This window comes from Protopterus annectens, chromosome 2.part0, assembly GCF_019279795.1.
Source record: "Protopterus annectens isolate FY-2018-M chromosome 2.part0, PAN1.0, whole genome shotgun sequence".
Classification (NCBI taxonomy): Eukaryota; Metazoa; Chordata; order Ceratodontiformes; family Protopteridae; genus Protopterus; species Protopterus annectens.
Genome location: NC_056728.1, coordinates 1,844,587,650 through 1,844,608,363, shown reverse-complemented (window position 1 = coordinate 1,844,608,363; position 20,714 = coordinate 1,844,587,650). Strand labels below are relative to the sequence as shown.

At 39.1% G+C, this 20,714-nt stretch overlaps 1 protein-coding gene across 1 annotated transcript in view; it reads right to left on the bottom strand.

The window, feature by feature from the left end:
* Positions 1 to 9,587: 9,587 nt before the first annotated feature.
* LOC122793779 (carboxypeptidase B-like) overlaps positions 9,588 to 20,714 on the bottom strand; it is a 322,241-nt gene continuing 311,114 nt past the window's right edge. The window contains exon 11 of the mRNA XM_044061969.1: positions 9,588 to 9,877. Within this exon, the coding sequence (XP_043917904.1) occupies positions 9,690 to 9,877 (188 nt within the window). The 3' untranslated portion in view covers positions 9,588 to 9,689. The remainder of the gene's footprint in view (positions 9,878 to 20,714) is intronic.

Below are 20,714 nucleotides of genomic sequence, written 5' to 3'. Positions count from 1 at the left end.
TGAAAGTATGGACGGATGAGTAATCTGGTATGGTTGAGGTGCTCTCCACAGCTTTAAACCAGATTCCAATGACTGCACAAATGTCAGTATCCTCCAGGGCAAGAAATGCTTGCAATGAGTGCAGTTTCATGCCAACACTCCTAGCATTTAGCAGCATGATCTTTATATTTTGTTTATATGAATTTTTCATGTTGGTAATATTGTGCTCATGACTTTGCCTAAAAAAGCACTATGGGGGAGGCAACAGCCTTTGCCAGAAGCCTAAAGGTCAGGGGAGACAGATGAAGGCCATCTGTGGCAAAGCACCATGGTCTGTCAATCATGTACTGGCTTTTGACTGAGACACCAAGGATCCTAGGTTCTTAATGTGATTGCATCTCACATGTGTTCTTAGGTGGTAGTAGTAGAGGGTTGTCTGTGTATATAAGGCAGTTGCTACACTGTCTCAAATTGTTTGCCCATGGTTATCAGAATCTGTGGAAGAGAGGTCAGGGATAGTGGAGTGGGTACTGTCTGAGGAGAGTACCTATATTTGTGAGTATGGCTGGATAAAATCAATACAGTAGTAGCCGGTGAGGGACTCACTCACACAGTAGTGCTGGTAAGGGAAGAAAATGCAACTGAGATACCTCACAAAAGGTTCAAACAGCACAGTGGTGGTATGCAATGGGCAAACAAGCACAAACCCAAACAAATTCTGGGTTTAAATACCACAAAACAAAGGTAAATAGAAACAGTGGAAATGACTAACTAAGCCTTGTCCCTGAGCTCTTAGCTCAACACCCTATGCCAGACCAATTCTAACCAGTTCACTTACTCCCAGTAAGTGCAGGCAGGCCCTGGCCAACACTAGATGGCATAGCAGGAAACACAGGAATCACACAAACAGATCTGAATACAGCAAAACCTGTAACCAGACTATGCTAAAGATATTTAAATTCTGTTTAGATCAATTTAATACAGGAGAACAGATACACACTTAAATATAACAGTGGCAAACAAGAGCAAACTGATTTAAACAAATTAACCAATTAACCAATAAAAAAAGCTCAAGACTGAGCCCTGTTCCTGCAGTCTTCAATCAGACAAGTTCTAACTGCACACTCCTGCCACTAGGGTGCAGGGGAACCCTCTCCAAAAAGATGGCCTGAATTAGTGTGCAAATTATACAAGCAAAGCTAGATTCAACAGGTCTGAATCTAGTCTATGCTACAGCAAGCAAGGTGCACCAATTTCAGAGAGAAAGAGTTCACATAAGCAGGCACAATAAGCTTTTAACCAGCAATTCCCAGCTCAGAAGTCCACTATCTACAATCTCCTCCCACAAGAGTGCAGGCTACAAACCTTTTTAATGTAAAATAACTGGCCTGAAGCCCAAGTGCTTAAACCAAAATGCTTAGAATAATAGTTACAATTTAATCAGGCTACTAACAAGCAGTAATAAATGCATCAGAATAAGCACAACTGAATACTTTTAAGGACAGGCAGCAGAAGCGAGATGAAGTGATAAAGTAGGAAGAAATACAAATACTGTAAATTAGTTTTTGTTTAGGTTAAGTGGGAAGGGATGAAACATGATAATTTAAGTTTGGGAAACCAAGGGAAGGCTTCCCATATGATCTCTTTCTACTCAGTAGAATAAGCTGATGGGATGGGACTGAGAGGGGTGTCCAAAATGAGATTTATAGTAGGGGAGGGCAACTCAAAAGCCACCAAATTTAAGAACACAAGGACTGGGTGAGTGGGATGGGGAACTCTTAAAACTCCAACAGAACAGAAATCTTAAAACAAAACAAATGCAATACTAGAATAAGATACACAATAGACGCGATCAAACCTTAAACAAAGGGCTTCAAATCAACATTAAATGCAGAGATGCCTGATACTCAGAGTAATGCACACCACACAAACAGACAGATATACTATATTCCCATTTAAATGGAAACAATTTGACATTTCCCTAGTTCCTTACTATTAGCAAGGCAAATGCAGATGAGTGGATGTTAAATACAAAGACACATACAACATGCAAAGGTCTTTCTCTGAGACAGGTCTGAAAATAATAATCAACATTAATGCCCGGTTAGCTCAGATTACATCAGTGTTTGTCACCTGCCTTCACTTCCCAGACTAACAACAACTAACATGCATTTTAATATCTCTACATCAGAAGTAGATATCTGTCTCATGTTTGTGTAGAACTGGAAGTCACAACACAGTTAAACACTTTTACAGTTTCAACCTAGTAATTATTTATGATTCAAGACGATACAAAAACCTCTAGCTGTAGACATTTGTGTGCTTGCTGCACTGAAACTGAGATAACACATTCATAAAGCAAGTTCAGCTTATTTAATTGAGGTTTTGCAACTTATGTCTGTATGTTTGGGACTTCCAGCTTCTACTATTAATACATACACTTGCAGGTAATACTTTATATACATTTCTGTTCTTTGCCAGTACAGTAGACTGTGGTTACACTACTGAAACTCAAGTCATACCTCTCAACCTCTTAGAGCAAGACATCTGGACAAAGGCACAAATAAATAGGGGACAAAGGCCAGAAAATAGTGGCACTTTAGAAATATTGCTGTTACTCACTTAGACAGTTGATGGAATACCAGGTTTTGCATTTGCACAAATTTCCTGAAGGATATGACATCTGACATTCAAATGTGTGCTATTATTTTATGACCTCAGTCTTTAATGATTTGCTAGGGATTTGCCAGAACAAAACAAAAATGTATGAGTACATGACTAACTATATGAGGCAAACATGTGGTCAGTCTGCAAAACTTTGGACAGTTGAGAAGTATGAGCTCAGTACATAACATATAGTTCAAAACACACTTCTGCACCAGTTGTTTAATATCCACATAACATATATAGGTCTCTTACATTTGTAAAACAAGCTTGTGTATCATATTAGTATTCACAAAAGACATGATTATTTCCAACATCCCAGTTAGCTGGGCTGGCAGTGTCACAGTCAGTATTGTACAAAAGACAGTCCAGTAGTAGTCATATGTGGGCTGACCCTTGCTGGGGTGACTCAAGGGCCAGAGCTGTGATATATGTTACTGCAGACAGAGCCATCAGAGATGGCCGTAGGTGCTGGACAGCAGACTAACAGCAGCACATCAGTCCAGGAAGTGTTATTGAGACCTACTGTTTAAATTCCTATTTCCCATGACTGCATGCATTTATCTGAATTCCATTGCATGCTTAATTTTTTGACATACCTGGTATAGTGCTGTACTCCTTTGTCAGAAAAAATCCACAAGTAGTGTTATAAAGCATCACCGTCTGTCTTAATGAAGAAAGGGTCAGACCTATTTAGCATACGCAGCAGCTTGCCTTTTGTAGGTAATGCTCATGAACAGGTGATGGCCTGTGCACCAATCTGTGTCTCCCGCTTGCTAATTGCATCTAGAACAGCTGTGTTGCCTTTCCATTAGCCAATGCTATGGCAACACAGTGCTATAATTAAGGTCATGTGAGCCTTGCCCCTTTTCCTGGCCTGTGAGGAGGAGATTATCGAGGTGTGGGAGCTGCAGCATCACAGACGGTAGGTGAAAATGCTGTTTACTGTTTGGATTGATGTGTAATGTCCACAGTTTTGCATGCTATGTCTGAATACCTCTCAACCTCTTAGCACAAGAAATCTGGACAAAGACCAGCAAAATGAGGGGGGAAAAGGCCAAAAATAGGGACAGATTTTAAATATTGCCCTTATAAACTTAAAAATTTGCTAGAGTAACAGGGTTTATTTTGACATACATTTTCTGAGGGATTTGAAGTCTGAAACTCAAATATATATCATCATTTAGTGACTTCATTCCTCATATCATCCCAGTGATTTGGCAGAAAACCACAAATGTTATGAGGAACAGGCCAAAAATATGAGCCAAAAACCTGGACATTCTGTGGAAATCTGTACAGTCGAGAGATATGTATGTCTGGCCATTGTTAACAGACTTTCAGATTCTGTAGCAGTGTATTGTGTAAATGCGTGTTGGGGTGAGTAAGGAGACAGGCAGATGTGAGTGTCATACATCCTTTTCTATCTGACTGTGAATGCTGCTACAGTTGATACTGGTCTATCACCTGTGCATGTTTGTAGGGGTAAACTGAGACATGTCCTTTAAAACCTCAACCCTTTATGTTTGGCTGTTGTATGGATGCCCTGCTCTAGGTGTTTGAGAGCAATGTTAGGTCTGTAACCGGTAGTTGGACATACTGCTACATGTGTAGCAGGCCACAGCTGCTGCCTTCTGGCCAGCAGTCAGACTAGGGATTGTGAAGACATTGGGGGAGAGCAAGCTGTTACTGTCAGTGAGGGTGTGGTGTCAGCTGTTGTGTCACACCAAGGCCTGGTTGAGGGTACCCACAACAGTCCAGGTAAGACATGTGCCTGTGATGCGTTACATAATAGTGTCATCCAGAGGAGTGTTAGGCAACATTTACTATACATATTCATAATTGTGAAATGTGTCCCACCCTGCAGGGCTTTAACATGCTACTGTGGGTGGCAGTGACTGCGGTAGGAGCTGGACATTGCAGGTTTCCATTATTCCTATGTTGTATTGACATGCATGTAGTTGTGCCACACACCAGCTGTGGGACAGAACTGTGGGTCTCTAGATGTGACAGATGCTAGAACTGTAACAGATGGAGCTACCAAGTCATTCATATGGCAGGTATATTTGTAAGACATATATGCATGCATACAGTGTGTAACACAGGATTGGCATGGACATGTGTGTTCTGATGAGTATGACGTGTAATGCTGAGCTGTCTGTCATGCTTTTGTAACCTCAATCTGTACTGCCTTGCCAGTATGTGTGTACACAGAGTAGGTTTTTTGAGGACCCTGCCATGAATAGGGGGCACAACTGTGAATATTCAGCAACAGTCTGTGCAGTTGTCAGCTCTGTCAGGCATTGTAGGCCTCCCATATATCCAGCAGCATTTATTTGTCTGTGTACTGGTTCTGTGTCTGTGTCAGAGACCCAAGTAGACTGTGATTTGGGCCAGTATATATAGGAGTAGTGTGTAACTGGCAATCAGGATATGTTTGTAAAAACAGTTGTACTCCACAGGTCAGTTGGCTTACTGGTATGTTGCTCTGATTGTAGTTCAAATGGGTCTGGGTTCAAAATTTGTCACTGATGTCTTTTTTCCCTAAAGTTACATCCCTGTATTGCATGATATATTTATAAATGGATCAATATATCCCCAAAGCTGTTTTGGTATAGTGTTCAGAAATTCCTGTGTTCAAAACATGGCAGTTTTGTCTTTTATCCATAATGTTTCATGACTGTAATGCGTGATATATTTACAAAAGCATTACTAGTTCTCACAGCTGATTTGGTTAAGTGATGCATTGCTCTGACTGTAGTGTACATGGTCCTGGGTTCAAACCTTGGTAATGATGACTTTTTTCCCTAATGTTAAATGACTGTGAGGCATGACATATTTACAAAAGCATTGCTAATTCTCACAGCTGATTTGGTGTAGTGGTGTGTTGCTCTGACTCTAGTACACAGGGTCCTGGGTTAAAGACCTGACAATGATGACTTTTTTCCCTAATGGTAAATGAGTGTAATGCATGATATATTTACGAAAGCATTAATAATTCTCACAGCAGATTTGGTGTAGTGATATGTTGCTGTGACTCTAGTGCACAGGGTTGTATGTTGCTGTGACTCTAGTGCACATGGTTGTGGGTTTGAGACCTGGCTGGGATGATTATTTTGTTGCTGGGCAGAATAGAGGCTGAATGAGATAGGTCTCCACTTATTACAGTCTCATACTTGCCTGCATCAGCATACCTGCATTCAGAAATACATGTAGCTGAAATGCAAAGGTTAACACAAGACACTGCTGCAGGGAACACACTATAATACTTTACACATTACATGATGTGGAAATCTTACAGAAGGGCCTTACTGAGACAGATGCCTGGTGTCAGAGCCATGGCCTCAAGCTCAGTGCTAAAAAGTGCATTGTCATCCCCTTTGGTAAAAAATCTGTACTCATGAACTACTACATAGACAGCAGTCTACTTAGCACAGAATGTGTGATAAGAGATCTTGGGACCCAGGTGGACAGTAGTCTGTCCTTTGATAGTCACATTGCCACAGTAGTCAGGAAGTCCTTCTACATGGTACACCTCATCATAAAAGGGTTCTCATCCAGGAAAAAAGAGGTCATTGTTCTCCTCTACTCGACACTCATTAGACCCATTATAGAGTACAACACCCCTTTTGGAATGTACTTTACAAGACATCTGCAGCAGCTGGAAAGGCTACAGAAGTACCTCACAAAGAGGATTACTGGCCTCAAACAGATGCCCTACACTGACCGTCTCAAATAACTCCAGCTTTAGTACGTAACGTATCACCTACTCTGAGGTGATCTCTGCCTAACATATAAAGCTATGTCAAACCCAGAGCTGTTGGACATGCTACACCCAAAAAAATCCCAATCCCTCTGAGCTACATGCTCTAGGGACCTAAACCTTGTCATCACAATAAACAGGACATGCTGGAGGGATAGATTCTGTCCCAGAGACTTCCCATACTCTGGAACAGGCTACCCATCTATGTCAAGCAAAGTTCTTCATTAGCACTCTTCAAGAAAAATGCCAGTGGCACTGGTGAGCTCACGTGCCAGATGGCCTCAGGCCTCTGGCTTGTATTCTGAGCCCTGGTACTGGTCCTGCAGCAGTCTGTCATCATGGTTCTTCATGAGGAGTCTAGCCATGACCCTGGAATGAAAGATGCCCTGGTGCTGCACGCAAACGCAAGCTCCCTCTCCTGCACCTGCCATAGTTCCTACAAGGATCAAACTCTAACAGGTTCTGCCTGCATTCCTGCCTGTGTGGTTTAAATAAGGTCATATTCCCACCTTTTGCCATCACTGGGCCATTTTTAAAAATGCTGAGCAAAGCTCAGCAGTGTGCAGACATGCTGAGTTGAGCAGTGCTTAAAGTGGCAAATGCTGAGCAGTGCTTAGCAGTGCACAAATCTGCTTAGCTGAGCTGAATACTGCTTAGAATGGGACTTCTTAGCAATGCTCAAACCAGCTAAGCAGAGCTGAGCACTGCTAAGTAATGCTCATATCTTGGCTTAACAGTGCTTAGCAAAACTGAGCTAAGGGCAAACAAATGTTTTCATTTAAAAAAAGTCAGGATTGAATATTAATTACTCATTACTGATGCATTTTTATTAAGTGTATATATTTTACACAACATGACCTCCCCCATGTGCTTTCATTACATTACCTTGGGGTGTGACTATACTGTATGGGACACTTGTGTTTAAATGGGGGTTTTCACCTCATATCTCTACTAACACTGGGGTTTTGGACCAGCTACACTACCCGGGTTAACAAATATTAATTACTACATCATTAAATAAAATAAAAATCAATATAAAAATAATTTCCTATGTAAAAGCTAAATGGCCTGTTTTGTTATTCGAACCATGCACCTGCTGCATGTGAAGCCATGACTCTAATCACTCAGTTAATTCAGCTGTAAGAATTTCAGCTATACATTTCTGTATAGCTTCTTGATAAGTTTATGCACTGTGGAGCAAAGTGCCGCCCTGCGCAAACCCGCTCAGCTATGCTTAAACTTTACAGAAAAAGAAATTACAAAATGAAACTATTAGACATAACATTATTAAATCAGTGTCTGTGGACACTTTCTTTCTTGTTTTAGTGCAGTACAGCACTGTTACAATGCAGGGGGTGTGTTACAGATACTGTAACACACCCCCTACATGACGTTGCTTAACATTCCTCATGTAATCCTCTCAACTGTACTGATTTTCGCATGATGTCCAGATTTGTGCTTCATATTTTTGGTCTGCTTGTTATAAAAGTGTGTTTCTCTGGCAAATCAGTGTCAAATCATTAAAGACTGCCGTTAGAAAATAATGACAAACATTTCAGTTTCGGAAGTCATACTCTTCAGAAAATCCATGCTAATACAAAACCTGTCATTCTATCAACTTTCTAAGTTTGTAAAAGCAATATTTAAAACTTGTCCCAATTTTAGGGCTTTTGTCCCACTTTTAATAATGTCTTTGTCTAGATTTTTTACTCTAAGAGTTTGAGAGGTATGAAGTGTCCGAGGACACTTTATTGTAAAGTGCCGTACGGGACTTGCACAATGCAGGGGATGTGTTACAGTATCTGTAACACACTCCCTACATGACATTCACTTCCCATTCATGATTTAAGTGTCCATGGGCACTTTCTTTATTGTAAATTGCCGTATGGCACTTTCACAATGCAGGGGTTGTGTTACAGTACCTGTCACACACCCCCTGCATTACACTCACTTCACATTCATCATTTGTGTCTGTGGATGCTGTTTTCTATTGTAAGTGCTGCACGGCACTTTGTCAGTGCAGGGGGCATGTTACAGATCTGCAAGCACTACTGCAACACGCCCCCTGCACTAACTCAGTATCCCTGTACACGGCTTCATCTCAGTAGCACACCTTCATTAATATGCAAGGCGCGCTCCTGAAAGGGAGATGCAGACATGGACACCATTCACTCCATGTAGGAATAACACTATTCCTACACAGAGTTTATTAAATCCGGGGTTATCACTTTTCAAATGAAGGGTCAGCAATATCTTTTTCAGTACCCACACACAGATCTTTGTCCACAGTAGATTTTGAACTCATCCTAATTGATGGAGTTTTACAGTAATCACAATTTATGAAGGAATATTGAAGATAACTGTTCTGTTCTTAACCTATATACATTAAACCCAATAACTTACCATTGGTATGATTTTGCATTCTGTATGGCAAATGCACCCTTGTGCCCTTGATGAGTTTTTAATATTTTGACTTCATTACATTATACCTGTTTCTTAAAATTATTTCAGAAATGTATCAACACATTTCTTACTGCACTGATTTTGTTGCAGCTGAGATTATGTATCTGTATTCAGATATCAAAATCAACGTTGTACCAACTACAGCTGTATTTTTGTTGCTAACAAATGTTGGATTTAAGCTTAAAGCCAAGGGGGTGGTTTGAAGCACAACAGTTTGCCAAAATTTAATAGCATATAGCTGTCTTGTGGGACCAAGCTTTGCATCTTTACCACTGACTCACATATGCAGTAAACAGACAGCTACCCCAGGGTTATCTTGGAGGTGTGTTACCAATTCTTATACTCCAACATGTGGAAAAATAAAACTGTACCTCTTTGCTGATCATATTTCATGCATTATCGAAGTATGGCATATTTTCTTTTTTGTCTCAGAAGAGGGTTAGACATTTCATACTCTTTCTCCTAGGCATAACATTGCTGTTGCCCTGACCAGCACAATGAAAATAGTAAAAATAATCAGGAAACCAGCAAACAGTTTTCAATTTCCATTGGTAGCCATGGATTAAAGTTTACCACAACCTTTTTCCTGAATCAGAACAATTTTATATTTTAGAAGTCCAAACATTTTCTTGTTAACTATTGAAACATTACTGAGTTTTGAATCTGTCTGGTCATATCAAGGCTCCTGATAACCAAATATTCTTACAAATAAAGATGAACCTTTTTAGTTCAGTCACTTAGCAAAAAAGGCTTTAATGCTGTTGATCAAGAACAAAACTTAAGATGAATGTTATACCTCTAACAAGCACATTGGTAAAGTACTTCAAAAGTTATGACTGAGGATATAATTCAGGATGTATTTGACTGCCAGCATTGTTTCTTTACATGTTGGCTCAATCAGAGACTCTGGCAAGAGGAAACCATATTTGCCAGTATCGCGAAGTTCAAAGGTAAAGGAGTATTTGATACCTTTATCATAAGCCCAGTCATCTGACCCTCCAGCAGCAGGATCTGAATCAAGCAGAAACAAAGAATGAATACAACTAGACAAAACGTGCACAAGCTTTGTGTGTCCTGAGATTATTAAATACAAGATTTCTGCAGCTGCTAGAGGTGAGAAAATAATATTATAGTGAACAGTTTACACATTATGTCATGCAAATGGGTTACCTGGAGTAAACACATTGACACAAATACAGTATACTTGTACTATTAGTTGTTAGCATTACAGAAGCACTTTGAAATTCATTACTAGATTGCAATGTCAATTCGGTACACATCACATAGTAGCTACAGCTCATATTACTAAATTAAATAATTGTTCTTATTTCATGCTTGTTCTTCACTCAACATCTCATACTTTAAAAATAAGAGTATTAATAAGGATGTGCACATATGGGCAAGTCTCTCAAATGAACATATTAGTAAGAGAGAAAAACAAGAATGCTGGCATCCTTTCTACATCCACAATGTCAGTGGTTAGCTCAGCAATTTGATGCCAGGAAGTTCAAAAGATTGTGGGTTCTGTCCCCTCACCAGGTTGTTGAATTCATGCTCCATTACTGAATGTAGTATAGCATGGAGTAATGTGCTACACTTCTGAGATACCAGCCTTCTGATGGGATGATAAACTGAGATCCTATCTGCTTAACTTTGTGGTATTTCAGTTGGACATTAACAATTTCCTACATAGAAAAAAAGGGCAATAAATAAATAAATAAATAAAGGGCAGAAAAGCAACCCAAGCCAAATGACATCCATTGGGAAGGGTGCCAGCTTTCTACTCCTTGCCATTCATGGCAAGGAATAGAAAACCGAGATGATTGTACAAGTATATTGCAACTAGCCAATCAACTTGCAGGACTTTCTACTCATTACTGTCATATGACAAAGAGTATAAAGTCTGTAGGTATTAAAATAGTAGAAGTGGTTAGGCACTATGGTTGGTAGTAGCAACAGGAGGTAGGAAGAGGAAGTGATAATATGTTTTTTTTTCTATCATTACAGGGAACCCTGTGGACGCATCTTCAGGGCAAATGACGTACAGATGGTACCTAGTTTTACTCTCTGAACTGTCTCTGATTTTATAGATCCCTGCTGCTCTCCCTTCATATTTTTGTCCTGTAATGCTAGTCGTTAGAATTTTGTACTACTCATTGCTCAGAAAATGCATCTTCATGCAAAGCACTTTGCTCTGTTAGTATTTTAAGTGCATTAGAATAATATTTAAAAATGTCCATGGTTTTTCAGTCTTACCTATGATTTTTGTTTTTGTCTCTGATTCTTAAGCAAATAAGCTGAACACTATGAATGTTCCTAAGTTTGTGTCATGTTTTTGGTAAAATTTGTGGTTTTCTGGTCAGTCATAGAGAGTTGTAGTCATTATGCAATGACAGATATTTGAGTTTGTATAAATCTTGTGTAAGCCTGTTTACTGTATCAACTCTCCAAGTAAGTAACAGCAACATTTAAAATCTCTCCCTGATTTTGGGCATTTGCTTACAAGATATTTTTTGGCTTTGCCCTTGAATATTTCACTAAGAAGTTAAGAAAGCATTTTTTAAAGAGTGGGGCATTTTGGAAAGTACACATATAAATTAACAGCAATTACTGAAACTGTCTGTAGAGAAAAACACTGACTGCTGCTTGTTCATTATTCTGCTTTTGTAGGATTATTGTGATTTGTGTGAAGCAACTTGTAATACTTTAATGTGTGGAGCAAAGTTACACTGACATCTTTATTACCATAAGTTATATGAAGTGCATGCAAAATTGGCTATAACTCTGGGTGGGCATGGGAGCTGTCTGTGTTTGGAAGCAACTGGCCTACTTCTTTGTTTAGTTTAAACAGTCACTGATTTGGCTTTGGAACAAAAATCAGTATGGTTAATAGATGTTAGCAAGATCAGAGAGAAAGGAAAAATGAGAAGAAAGGTGGGAAAAACTGAGACATAGAGAAAGGGAAGAGTAGCTTACAGAGCTAGAGAGAGAGAGGGTAACTGTATGGAAAAGAGAACAAAGGGAAAAGAAAGTGACACAATATGGGAGAGCTATGGAAAAAGAGGGTATTGTAGAAAAATGGAAAAAGGAGAAGAATTAAGGAAATGATGAGAAGGGGATTAGTGGTTGAGGAAGACATGGAAAGGAAGGACAGAGAGGGTGGAAATGTTTGGAGGATGTTCAGCTGGGGTTGATGCATGAGCAGAACCATTTTTTGGATAAGAAATCTTTGAGTGACTGTCTAAATGTAATTAGGTTTAAAATAGTTCTTATAGAATGTTTAAAGGTAGCTAGGTTTGAAATAGTTCTCATGGAACAGGACAAGGTATTCCATTTTTGTGACACAGTAGGAGTATGGGTTTTTACCAGATGATTTGTTTGACATATAGGGACAGGAGTTGTTTATCTTCTGATTGGAGAGATGTATTGGGATGGTTGTGACAGAGAATAAAACTAAGGGCTGCACAGGTTGTAGGTTTAAGAATAGTTTTGTGAGTTGTTACCAACTGGAGGTAATTTAATTGTTATAGAAGTTTGAGCCTGTTTAGAGTATGAAGAGCAGTGTAGTGGTGCTAATGATATGGGGCACTAGTAGCAAATTTAGTTGTTTTGTTGTAACAAGTTTCTAGTTTAATGAAAAACAAACTGAAAATATCTCTCTGTACAAGTGAAGGTTCCAAGTTAAATATAGAAAAAAGCACTTGCAAGGTGTTGCAATAAAATCCAAAGCTGTCAAGTGGTGAATCCCAAAGAAAACTTCCTTTATTGACACAAATGCAGGCTTTAAGCGCTTTCAGCAATGAAAATGCCCTTCATCAGAAACACCCATAATCCCAATGGGAAACACTTAAATCCCATCAATAACAAAAATTACTATTCAGTTAACCAATTAATATGTTTTATACAAATAACATAAATATCATAAACTAAAAACACTACTATAAGACACTTATAAAAACTACAATTCTACTAGCATTTATTGTACTTTGCTTTTCTGCGTAAAACAACTTTATAATTCACCCCACTATTAAGACCAGGTTTGTTATAAGCATTGAGCAGAATCTGCCATTTAAGCTCTTTATATTCAAGCTCTCCTTCTTTGTCCCCTATTAAATTCAGGAGAAACATAGTCTGTTACTGAAAACAAAAACTTTGAACACTTGGAACATTCTAATGTATGTTTGAACAATGCATTATTGTAATCTTTCTTTTTTATTCAGGGTTTAGGGCATGGCCGCTCACCAATTCTTATCCTGCTTTGCCCTTTCTTCTCCTTCCCTAGTCTCTTTTCTTGCACCTTCTAATAAATTACTATCTTACTAGGATATCCCCTATGCTTGAACCTTTCACGTAATTCTCCCACAAATCTATCTACTTTGCTAGCATCACTTGTGAGTCTCTCTACCCTAATCAGCTGCCCCTTCACTATATTATGTTTGACGTAAGTAGGGTGCATGTTAGTGTAATGAAGTAAGCTATTACTAGCCACATTTTGTAACTTATAACTGTACTTAATGTCTGTTGTCCTTGTTCCTTAATGATGTCTAAATCTAAATAACTAATCCTGAAAAAATTATATTCCAATGAAAATTTTAAAAAACCTGTGCTGTCATTCATTTCTTTGACAAAATCCTTTAAATTGCCTTCTGTGCCCCTCCACACAAAAACAAATCATCAGTAAATCTGTAAAAACATAAAAGAGTGCTGTACCCTGCTTTGTGGGGCAAGTGATTGGTCTCCCAATAAGCCATAACTAAATTGGCATAATTGGGTGCCATCCTTGCCCCTATAGCTCTACCCCCTTGTCTGTAAAAAATAATTCATTTTCAAAAGTGAAAAAATTATAAGACAAAATGTGTTCTATACTTTCCAAAATAAACTTAATTTCCCCTACTTCAAATTGCTGACTTTCAACTAACATATAACCTACCCATTCCAAACCTTTTTCATGAGGGATGCAGGTGTACAAGGACTGCACATCTATTGTAACTATTATATCATCTAAAACTATTACAGTGCCAGGTAGGTTTACATGCAGTTCAGAATTTGTGGTATACATGGCAAAGTGCCTAGCATCTAATCTGCTATCAGGTGACATCCACCCAAACCCAGGGCCAGATCTCCCCTCTACCTATAACACTATCTCCACACTGTCCATCCCTTTCCACTCAAATATCCCATCAAAACACATTTCCCTATTTTCAATTAATATGAGAAGCATAATGAACAAAACAACAGAATTCCATTTCTGGGTATCCCAACACTCTCCACACATCATAACCATCTGTGAAATGTGGCTAAAACCTCATATTCCAAAAACATCCTTCTTCCTGGCTATAACATTTTATGACTAGATAGAACTCCAAAAAAAGGAGGCGGCATTGCTATCTTTTTCTCAAACCTCCTTACAATTACCCCTCTAACTATCACCTCACCTCTGACCTCTCCAGCTGAACTTCTCACTGCAAACTGTAAAGTAAATACTCATGCCTCTTTTAACATAGCTGCTATCTACATTCCACCAGATGACAACATAGCAGCACTGGAAAATATCCTCTCTTCACTCAGGAAAGAGCTCCCTAATGAAACTATTGTCATGGGCGATGTTAACATTAACTGGTTAACCCTCTCCTCTCAATCCCCCTCATCCTCCATTAATCTTCATGGTTTCACCCAACTAATTACCACACCTAATTATACTGTCAAATCCTCTACTCATTCCTCCATACTTGACTGCATCCCAGTTTCCCACCCCCAGTGATATCACTTCCCAGAAACTCTTCCAGATACACTCGGTGACTACTCCCCTACTAAAGTCCTCCGCTTCACTCCTCGCATGTGTAAATCACATAAGATCAAAGCATATCAGAAATTAACACACTTTGACTCTGATAAGTTAAACAACCATCTCTCTAGGATTAACTGGTCATTCCTTAGACAGTTACCCCTTGAAGAAGCTGTATTAGAATTTAACCACATATTCCTTAACATACTCGACTCCCTAGCTCCTATGTGCAACATTAGAATAAAAGCAATCTCATCTCCCTGGCTAACAAACTCCACCCAATCCCTTATGGCTCAAAGGGATAAAACCGGAAGCTCTGGAATAAAACTAAACTACCCTCCCTCTTCCAACAGTATAGGCAGCTATGCAACCTTGCAAAGAAAGCCATCACCACAGATAACAGAAATTACTACACAAACTCCCCTGAATCACACCTTAATAACCCAAAGAAGTTCTGGCATACTATTAACCAAATCCTCCATCCAGGCAACCCCTCTTCACCCCAACCTAACTCTACAAATACACCTCTTCAAATTGCTACTGACTTTAACTCCTATTTTATTGACATCATTAGTAAATTAACCAACCATACTAACTCCAACACCAGCACCACCATACCTACCAACCCTCTAAAACCTTCCAACGCTGCCCCAACCTTTTCCCTAAAAACAGTATATACCAACAATATTAGGTCCTTGCTTCTTAAACTTAAACTTTGCAACCCCTCAACAGACACCCCCCCCACACACACTCTTTCTACAAAAAGCAGCCAACTCCCTTGCACTTCCCATCTCTGTTCTCATAAACTGGTCAATTGCTGAACCCAAAGTTCCTCCCATTTGGAATAAATTCTACACCCTACCCATTCATAAAGGTGGCAACTGTACTGAACTCTCCAACTTTAGGAGCATTGCCATACTATCTCCTCTGTCTAAGATCTTGGAAAAATGTGTACACAAACAAATCATACAACACCTAATACAAGCAAACTTAATCACCCCTACCCAACCTGGCTTTTGTCCAGGCCATAGCACCTCTACTGCTCTCATTTCCTTTATTCATACCATCTCACAAGCCAGAAACCAAAACAAACTAGTGTCCTGCCTCTTTCTTGACCTCTCAAAAGCTTTTGACACCATCTCCCACCCCCTCCTCTTAAATAAACTTTCTGCTCTAAACCTATCCACCTCTACTATCTCCTGGTTCTCCAGCTACCTCAGCAATCGATTCCAATCTGTTAAATGGCTTTCTGCTATCTCCCCTGAACTTCCTATAAATATGGGAGTTCCACAAGGTTCTATACTGGGACAACTACTATTTAATATTTTCACCAATCAGTTATCTACCTCCACACCACTATCATCATTGATACAATATGCTGATGACTCTACAATCATCACCATAGTCAATACCCTGTTTGATCTACATTCTACAACCCAACACTCATTTTCATCTATTGAAAACTGGCTTAAACAGAACCACCTAATCCTAAACCCTAAGAAGACTAAACTTTTGCTCTTCATCCCAAAAACTATGTATCACCTTAAACCCTCTTTCACTATCTTTTCCCTTAACAATACTCCTATCATAGTCGACTCTCATACCAAACTACTAGGGGTCATTATTGATGACCAGTTGAAATTTGACTTACATGTTCTCAGTAACAGTAAGAAAACCCACCAAAAACTTGGTCTCCTTTACAGGAATAAAATGTTCCTTTCTAGCAAAGCCCAAACTGCCCTATCCCATGCCTACTTACTCCCAACCCTTCTCTATGGCTCTCAAATTCTCACTAACATTCAAACCACACTTCTCTCTAAACTAGAGTCCACCTTCAACAAAGTGGCCACAGTTGCTGCAGAACAGCCTTACCTTCCCCATCACTGCTTAGCTCTCAGAAAACTAAACTGGTTAGAGCTTCCCTACCAACTTCTCCTTTCACAGCTTCAGATAATTAATTCTGTTCTGCACAAACCCTCTTTTTGCCCCAGTATTATCTCAATCATCTCCCCATACTCCCCACCTAGAACTCTTTGGAGCTCAGAACATCTCCTCTCTATATACAAACCTAAAATCAAAATTGGCAAGAACCTTTATAGCTACTCCCCAGCTGAAAATTGGAATAAACTTCCCTTTGATATTCAAAATATTAAGCCTAAGCACAGGTTTAGAAATGCTGTAAAAAAACACCTTAGCAATATCTGGCTATGTCAATGTAATCTCCCCCCGATTGACTTTTACGGTCTCCTTCCTTGCCTAACACCTTTCTCCCTCACCTTTACTACCCCTCTCTCCTCCTCTTGACTAATTTCTCTCCTTTCCCTTTTTCAAAAGCTACTTATCTGAACACACAATGATGAACAAAATTTATTTTTGAACTAACGATTAACAAAAATTTTACACTATATTCTACCAATTGTTACTATTAATCATTTTGTATCTGTTTATTACTGTGAAATCCATTTAACTTTTTTTTCTATTCCTAGTAACTTTTGTACATTTAGAATTGCATTGCGTGTATATATATTCTGTGTATATGCTCAAATAGCTTTGTGGAAATGTTTGTGGAGCTTTTTTCCCCGGGTCTCCACTGAAAAAGGGCTATGGCCCAGCTGCACTAACCTAGTAAACAAATGTCAAATAAATAAATTATGTATAATTGAGGAAGATGATCTTGAAATTATTAATATCTGGGACTTTGGTTTTTGGGGTAAATCCAAAAGTTTAGTTTTCTTGGTAAGTAAGAGTTGGCCATTATTAAGCCAGGTGTCAATAAAGTTTAATGCTTCTTGGGTTATAATTTGGAGGTGTGAGAGCGACAGAGTTAGAAGAGCAGACAGTAGAAGAATCATTGGCATACTTAATAAGTGAACCATGACATATAGAAGTATATAGGTTATTAATAAAAATATTAAAGATGAGTGAACCAAAGATGGAGCCATGGGCAACACCAATTTTGTTAGGCAGGTATGGTGAAAAGCAGCTGTGCCATTTTACTGCTTGTTGTCTGTAGCTAGTAAACCATTTGATAGAAGAAGTTGATAGACCAAGTTTAGATAGCTGAAGGAAAAGTTTAGGATGAGAGACAGTATCAAAGGTCTTTGAAAGATCAAGAAATAGCACAGACACACACTCTCTAGTGTCTCTGGCCTTATTTACAGTTTCTAGATAGTAAGGCAGTTGTGGTACTATGGGCTCGCCAAAATCTGCATTGTCTATTGGTAACAAGTTAATATTAAGGAGCTGATGTGAATGAAATTTTCCAGTATGTTTGAAAGAGTAGACAGGATTGCTATGGGACAGAAATGAGATATTTCAATGGAATTTCCCCTTTGTGTAGTGGGATGATATAGGAAATTTCCAAAGGGAAGGAAAATTACTTTCTAGAATGGATCTGTTTATGAGAATGCTAGTAGGGTTAGGCTATGGCAGCTGCTGATAACTTAAGATATTCAGGGGGGAAGTTATCTGCTGAAGTAGAGGAGGGTTTAAGTTTAAGAAGAAGTCTTTTTTTTATGAAGGGAGTAGAGTCTGGCTTAAAATAGAAGGAAGGATTTCTGCCAGTCAAGATATGCCTAGTTGAAGAGGTTTGGGAAGGAGTAGAGGATGATATTGTTGTGGATGAAAAATGGGATATGTTTTCAATGAAGTAAGTATTAAATTGGTTAGCTATTTGGGTGGGAGGTTTCAGTAGATGGGTTAGGGTATTATTTGGTTCCTGGATTAAGTAAGGAGGCTATGGAAGAGCAGAATTTCCTAGGAGTATGCCTATGATTGTTTTGTAAGTGTGAGTAGAATTCTTTTTTGTCACTATACACTTGTTTTGCATTAAGGATACAGATTTCCTTAAAGCATAGAATGATGGACTGAGTTTTGTCCTATTGCTACTCTAGCCAGGCTTTGCCACTTTTAGTCATAAGATCTTTATTTGATTTTGAAATCCATGAGGGATGATTAATTTTGTTTTTTTTTACAGAAGGGTCTAGCCTTTAAAGGGTGCTGGGAAATGGGGAGTTGAAATGAAGTACAGATTCATCCAAAGGGAGATTATTTAATGAGGACCAGTCCATAGCATTTAATGAGTCATTAACTTATTTGGCTTTTCAGTTGGAGAGATTATAGATGTATTTGTAGGTATGTTCTTTAGGAAGATGGATAATAATTCTATGGACATAGGTGGGTAGGTGGTCACTTAAGGTGTCTGATAGTGTCCAAGCATTGGAGAAATTGTTAGGATTGGATATAAGTATCCAGTCAGGGGTTGAGCATTGTTCACTAGATTTGTTATATCATTTGAAAATAAGGCAAAAATACATCACAGAACATCCAGACCCTCAGAGCTTATGGAGCCCTGGTAGCTCCCATACCACAGGCTGTGCAGCGGATTTTGACTCAGACTTAGTAATGGCCTGTGCCCTGAGACTAATTTAGAATAAAACTAAGCCCTGCTTAGAAGTATGCACAGAAGGTTGCTGTAGCTTGTGGATGGCTGTATGTATGGGGGGGGGGGGTCTGGCCATTGCTACTTTAATTTTTCTTAAAACCAACCCTCTGGGGTATGCAAGAATGTTGCCATAGCTTGTGAATGGCTGTGGACAGTGTGATTATTATTTCTTTAACTCTCCCCAAGAACCTCAGAGGTGTGCTCAGATGATCACCATAGCTTTAATGGCAGGGTACTATTTATGAGCAGCAAGTTGGAATACATTAGTATAACTGATATTCTCATTTCAATCAGAGATCAGGCACATATACAGGTGGCTATTTTTGGGGGTGGGGGTAAGGAGGTATTCTGTTATATACATCTGACAGCAACAACTTGAAATTTGTTACTATGTTCTATTTGTTTTTTTTTTTAATTTCATCCCATTCAGATATCAGAGTGGCACACAGATGGTAACTATCTTTTGGGGTTGGGGACTGAATAAGTATGCTGTATATATGTTTAACAATAGATACTTAAACACATGACTGTGGCAGTTTATATTTTCATCACAGTCTATCAGCAGAGGGATACACAGAAGTTGACTATCTTTTTTTTTTTTTTTTTTGGGGGGGGGGTAGGGAGTCAAGTACTATTCCCAGACATGATGCATGTATCCTTTCAAGCATTTTATTGTGAATTGTCATTCTGTCAGACACAACTTATGTTTTCCTTGAAAGCAAAAAATAAGATTCAATTTCTTGGTTCATAGTTTTATTCAGGCCATCAATGGATCAAAAGCTAGTGTGTGTGTGTGTGTGTGTGTGTGTGTGTGTGTGTGTGTGTGTGTGTGTGTGTGTGTGTGTGGCCCTGGATGCAATGAACTTCACGTAGCAAGAATGATGTTTGTTGAGGGATACCCCACAGCTGGGAGAAACCATTTTTCCCATTTGATAAGACACTGACTTATGCCACTGTTGATGCTGTATGCAGACAACTAACAAAAGTAGGAAATGCGTGTGTGAAGAAATTGTGTACATTCTTTTGTTACTATTAGTGGCCCACTTTTTAACATCTCGCAGTAGTTCACTGTCTGATGCATGTAGACAATGGTGAAGGGATGAGTTCTGTTGTGACTGTGTGTGTTGTCACTTACTTGAATGTTTATCAATCATAAATGTCAGGGATAGTCATGTGGAGGTATACATCTTACATTTCACTTTTACTGCAACACATGAATGGATACAGAGCAGGGTGACACACAGACAGAAGCGGATAAGACAAGCTGGACAGCATGGCAAATTACAGTGTTGTGTACATACTATTCATATTTGGTAATACTTGTACTCTTTGTCGCATTGTTCTCATTGTGTCTCCTTGCTGCAGGAACAGCCTTACCTCCATGATATGACACACATTGGGTGGCAGTCACAGTATAACAATCCTGAATCACAGAATTTGATAAAATAAGGGCAAAAAGTCCAACACTGCATTTGTTGGAGAGGGGAATGGGGAGCCTCTCTTGTCAGCACACCTACTGAGAATGAAGTCCCGTCTGAAACATATTGCAATGCACTTCATGGGGGTAGGACATTCCAGTAGTCACTCCTTAGATATAAATCTGTAACTGCATTTGATTA